Source organism: Centruroides sculpturatus, unplaced genomic scaffold, assembly GCF_000671375.1.
Source record: "Centruroides sculpturatus isolate CEXI.00-Female unplaced genomic scaffold, Cexi_2.0 scaffold331, whole genome shotgun sequence".
NCBI classification, from domain to species: domain Eukaryota; kingdom Metazoa; phylum Arthropoda; class Arachnida; order Scorpiones; family Buthidae; genus Centruroides; species Centruroides sculpturatus.
The window spans coordinates 30,740-37,237 of NW_019384523.1; the positions used below are offsets into that span (position 1 = coordinate 30,740).

General features: G+C 31.3%; 1 protein-coding gene across 1 annotated transcript in view; it reads right to left on the minus strand.

Annotated features, from left to right (window-relative positions):
* Positions 1-6,498, minus strand: part of LOC111622796 (pre-mRNA-splicing factor CWC22 homolog) — a 38,795-nt gene that overhangs the window by 27,138 nt on the left and 5,159 nt on the right. Inside the window, exon 2 of the mRNA XM_023365213.1 lies at positions 632-695. Coding sequence (XP_023220981.1) covers positions 632-695 — 64 coding nt within the window. The remainder of the gene's footprint in view (positions 1-631; positions 696-6,498) is intronic.

Sequence of the window (6,498 nt, forward strand, 5' to 3'; positions counted from 1 at the left end):
CATTCCAAACACTCACAATGTACAAAACACATGCACTGAAAAAATTAGCAAGTACACAGAACTCGCCCAGGAAATAAGGCATCTGTGGAGGATGGATAGGGTACTTATTGTACCTGTTGTTCTCTCCTGTACAGGTGTGATACCACACACACTACACAAAAGCCTGGGAACATTAGAATTGAGTAGAAATACATACATAACACTACAGAAGGCCACTATATTGAATACATGTCATATTGTTAGGAAATTCCTTAATACAGACACTGACACTGACACACTTATTTAATTAGTTTTGGTTGCTGTGCCTTGACTCTGGTCCGGCATAGTACACAGCCACCGGTGTGAACCGAGTATTACCCACTAAACCCAACACAATAATAATATTAATATTAATATATGCCTTGACTCTGGTCCGGCATAGTATACAGCCACCGGTGTGAACCGAGTATAACTCACAAAACCCAACATAATAATATAATTAAATGTTCAAAAATATTTTTAAATTAAGTGTTTTTTAAATGAGGTACTGAAGTGTGCATCTGATGATATACATTTAAAAAAATTAGGGGAAAAAAGTTAATATTTCTAATTCCAATGTGATAAAACAATTATACAATATAAAAATAATTACTTTATGACGATGATTATCTGATTCTTCACCACTGCTTTGGTAGCATACCACTTGCTTTTTGGACCTGTAATATAAAAATACTTTTAGCATGTATTCTGCACAATTACTACCCTGTTTCATGAATGAAATTTATTATTATTATTATTATTACATAGCAATAATATTTTATATATATTTTTAAATAATGTTAATTTTTACAAGTGAGACTTATCTAGCTACAAAAGTACAAGTTCTAAAAGTTTTTAATAATCTTATTTTCATTAACATAAAAATATATAGTTATATCTAAAAGCAATACTTTTCCCCCCCATTTATAATCATACTCCAGGTAAGGAAACTTCAGAAATTTCATTCTTTTAAGAAACTATAAAAATAACAATAATTACTATTTCTAATTTAATAAATAAATCAACACTATACAACTGTAAAACATATCTTGTGAAAACTTTGATAAGTATCAAACAATTATTCTGCAAAATTATAACATTAATGAAACAAAATTCAATTTATTGAGTAACATTTATCATGTATCATGGATTAACATTTTAAGCATGTTAAGCTGATTATTAAAACACCATCTCTCTCTGGGTGATAATCTACCACCCTTCTTAAATTAAACATCATCAATTTTGTATTTGAAACATTTATAGTTAATCCAAAGTCACAACAGAATTCCTAAAGAATTTTGATTTTCTTCTGTAACATTGGAGTACTAGCAAGAATAACAGTGCCGTGCCATCAGCATACATTAGTACATGTAACCCAACTTGATTAGAGAGAGAAATCCCAGGCAGGACAGATTTAGCAAGTCAAACTTTCAGACCATTAACATAAAAATTAAATCTTGTCAAATACTATTTCCTACTGAAGAAAAAAATCGCTTACAATAAAAATTTTGCATAAGTACAGTAATTAAGTAACATTTAACTTGAGTTTATAAAATTTTATATACTTTCCTACAATAATGGGCTCAGAATCTCACCCTGTAGAATTCCAATGTCAATATCAAATGAATCAGTAGTTTCGGCTAAAAATTTTAATTCTTGCAGTGGCTTGGAGCAGCAGCGGCAACCTTTCTGACCTCACGGACCACTAAACTCACAATTTTGAATCCCGTGGACCACTAACATAAATTTTTTTAAATGATACAAAATCTGTAGAATAATGATCATATATATAAACCAACATCAGCTAACCCGATAAACATTAAAGCAACCAAAGCCAAATTAACAGACTAGAAGCGGCTATAATAATAATAATAATAATAATTTAAGATAATTTGGTATTAGAGTTAGGTGTTAGGCGCCATCTTTAGCATGAGATGGTACCTAACTCTAATACCAAATTATCTTAAATTATTATTATTATTATTATGTTGGGTTTTGTGAGTTATACTCAGTTCACACCAGTCGCTGTGTACTATGCCGGACCAAAGTCAAGGCATAGCAACCAAAACAAAACTAAAATTAAAGAAGTGTGTCTGTATTCAGGAATTTCCTAACAATGTGGCATGTATTCAATATAGTGGCCTTCTGTAGTGTGATGTATGTATTTCTACTCAATTGTAATGTTCCCAGGCTTTTGTGTAGTGTGTGTGGTATCACACCTGTACAGGAGAGAACAACAGGTACAATAAGCACCCTATCCATCCTCCACAGATGCCTTATTTCCTGGGCGAGTTCTGTGTACTTGCTAATTTTTTCAGTGCATGTGTTTTGTACATTGTGAGTGTTTGGAATGGCTATGTCTATAATGTATGTGATTTTATTGTGTTTGTCAATGAGTGTGATGTCTGGTCTGTTGTGGTAAATTGTTTTATCTGTGATTATGGCTCTGTCGTAATACATTTTGTGCGTGTTATTTTCCAATACTGTCTGTGGAATATACTTGTAGTATGGTTCGTGGATGTCTGCCAATTTGTGTTTCTTTGCAAGCTCTTGGTGTATTATATTTGCTACTTGATTATGTCTGTGTAAATAATCTGTCTGTGCCAAGAGCTTGCACCCAGAAGTGATGTGTTGTATAGTTTCTGGCATGATGTGACATTTTCTGCATGTGTCATTTGTGAGTGTTGTATCTTTGAGTATGTGTTTTCTGTAGTTTTTAGTATTTATGACCTGATCCTGTATGGCAATCATGAATCCTTCCGTCTCCCCAAAGAGGCATCCCCGATCTAACCAGCTGTTTGATGCAGTTTTGTCAACAAAATCCTGGGCCAGGTCATAAGGATGCCTGCCATGGAGTGCCTTTAGAGCCCACGATTGCTTGATAGTGTCTATGCTTTTTGTGTGTTGTGTCATGTCTGTATGTTGTGAGTGTAAGTTTAATGGTGTGCTATTTGAGTTTGCTAGAGTTACTGCTTTATGTAATTGTGATGTTTCTTGTTTCCTGTAGAAAAACTCTCGCAGTGACTGTATTTGTTTGTAGTGAAGGTTAACTATGTCAATCAGGCTTATTATTATTATTATTATTATTATAGCCACTTCTAGCCCGTTAATTCAGCTTTGGTTGCTTTAATAATGATCATAAAAGTTCAATTTTACTATATTAATATGAAACTCACGTGTTTAATTCTAACAAATTAATGCAAGCCTAAAGTTCATTGCTGCTTGTTTGAAACAAGTTTATGTATTCTTAGCACTTTTTCACAAAGGATGACAATCACACTCACAATATTGTTTATTGTTCATTATTTATTGATAACAGTCACTTTGTATTTGATTTTAGATTCGAATAAAAACTCCAGTGAGTGAAAAAAGCAACTAAGCATTTTGCATTTCTTTCGTAATACTTCGTATAACCTTTAGTTGATCAATGTCAAAATTTCTCCACAGACTACCCAAATTTTCTCGCGAACCATCAATGGTCCACAGACGACAAGTTGCCGACTGCTGGCTTGGAGTATATGTCAACTATAAGGCCAAGAAACTGTTTATTCATACCCATTCTTTCTAACAGAGACCATAAAACTTTATAATTACCGTTATCAAAAGCAAATCTAAAGTCCACAAAAACAAAAAGTTTTCCTCTCTTTTTTTTGTAATTTCAATTGAACCAATGCATTTAGTACAAATATTTGGTCTTGACAAGATTGACCAAGTCAAAACCTGCTTGCTCTAGACAGAATATCATATTTAATAATCCAATCTTTTAATCTTTTATTTAATAAGGCCATAAATACTTTACTGATCACAGGAACCAAAGACATAGACCGATAATTTTTGGAATAATAATCAAAGATTCAATCCATTTTTCCGGAAAGTAGAATTTCTTTTAATAGAATTATAAACTTCCAATGTTGTAAGAAGAAAGTTTTCTGAAAAACACTAAATATCCTATTCTAATAAAATCTAATCCAGGTGAGGTACTAGGTTTAAAATGGTTAATAGCTCCTTTTAGCTCTTCCAGTGTAAAATCTGTAAAATATTCCATTTCTATTGGAAACACTTATATGCATGTTAAAGAATGTTCTTTACAGAATTTAGTAGCATAATAATTGAACCATCTTTCCAAAAAAATTCTTGAATTACCCAATGAACTTTTACATTTAAAACTATTAATTATTTGCCAGAATATTTTAGAATTATTGGATGTCACCAATCTGCTATTTAAGTTCCAGAAATAAGAATTTTTTTTTCTTTTGACATAATAATTTATATTCTTTTTAATAATTTTTATATGAAACATAACATTCATCCATATTTAATTTTTTCACTTTCTTAAACAATTTTCATAGATTTTTTCTCATGAAATAACACTCGCTATCATACCAAACATTTGTTGTATGTCTTTTAGAAGTTGCAGATTTAATGTCATAAATTAAATCCAGAGAGATCATCATCTTAGCTACAAATTCCACCAGATCATTGGATGAGAGGTTTCCTCCATATTCATCTAATAAAACTTCATCCAATTTAACAGCAAATGAAGATTTAAATTCATTCTTCCATATTGCATGTTTACCAGAATATTGTCTATTAGAGACTCCTGATGTTAGCAGAGGGATCATTGAAAGAAAAACAGATGAATGATCAGAGCCTATCTCTGATAAAAACACACAGATCATTTACAATATGAGAATATATTTCTTGTGACACTATGACAAAATCAATTACACTGCCTCCTTTAGTTGTATGGTAAGTAAAATCACCTTTGTCTCCTGGCAGTAAATCATTTAAACACACCAGACTGTTGCATAAAAATGATACAGAATTTTCATAAAAATGATACAGAAGTTTCCCTCTATTATTAACAGTAGAATCCTTCGAAATTCTCAAGGCAATTTATCAATCACCAGTAAAAAATGACAAATAATCGGGATGTTCCATTCTAGCATTAAAAATCTGTGCATAAGATCAAATTAGTTCCATATAGTAAGTAGTTTTCTATAAGTAACAAAGTACTCTTGAAATCAACGTCATAGTCATTATCAGACGGAATATAGAGCACTATTAACTGAATATTAGTTAACTTGTCAGTATCTAGTTGTAAAATCAATACAATTCGTGTCTAAAATATCAGTTTAACCTTAGATACAATATTTAATCTATGCCAGACAATTAAGCCTCCACTGGGTCTTCCAGCTCCCTCATGGCTATGAGATATCTGATGAAAAATTTTAGTCACCAGAAAACATTGATTCATTTACCAAAGATGTATGCCATGTTTCCACCAGACAGAATATATCCATTTTGTATATAGGATTCCAGAAATTAGGGAAACAGCATTTATTTTGTAAACCTGCATTATTGTAGAAGAGAAGTTTCATATTATCATTTTTATCCAAATACAGATGATCATACTTGTTGCTTAGGTTATTATGCTGTTTATCATTAAATTATATTCATAAAAAGACTGTTTTCAATTCATCTGGAAAATTTCATCTTTGTAATTACAAACAAATATCTATAATTAGTCTGTTGTATCACAATTTGACATTCTTAGCTCCTTTTAAACGTATTTCTTTTCCATACAGTCTTAATTTGTTTCTGATAGTTCTGATACCCATTAAGTAGTCATCATTAATGAATATATTTAGGCCTTTTAAATTACTAACATTTTAATAAACTTTTAGTATATCTTCAAAATCAAACAGTTCACAATAATCAGTTTTCTTATATTAGGTTTAAATTTTCCAATTCTAAAAGCACATTTAATATTGACATCTGTAACTTTTAATTTATCATTGAAAAGTTTTTGAACCTTAACTGAACAATTGTCCAAATTATCATTGTCCTTTATGCCTGACATTACAATATTATTCCTTCTTTCTTTATCTTCTAATTTCATTAACTTTTCATGTAGATTATTACAGATTACATTAATTTCTGTGTTTGATTTGTCATCATTAAAATAAACTTTTTCTCTCTCAGTTTCAAGGACAGATAGCCTAGAGTAAATTTAACATCTGTCAATGCTCTATATTCTCAATCCATTCTTGCAATCTGTCTAAAGCTCTAAACGATTCAAAAATACAGTGGAATCTCGGTATACAACCTTAATCTGTTCCTAATGTTTGGACTTATACTGAATAGAACGTATACCAAACCAACCTTTCCCATAAGAAGTAATGTAAAAATGATTAATCCGTTCTCATGTAAAAAAAATGGCTGGCTTTAAACACCTCGCTTTCCTCGCTAGTTCCTGCTTGATTTTTCATGAGATCAGCATGTATCCCTTTAGCTTTCTCGCAAACAGTTTCTTCCGATACGCTGTCGCCAGCACACTGTTTTTCAGTTATCCAAAGCAAAAGCAATTTCTCAACACGATCTAATGTCTTCGATCTCTGTTTAGAAATTGATTTAACCCCTTTCGCAACGTTAGCAGATTTAATAATGTCTTTATTTTTCACGATTGTCGATATCGTC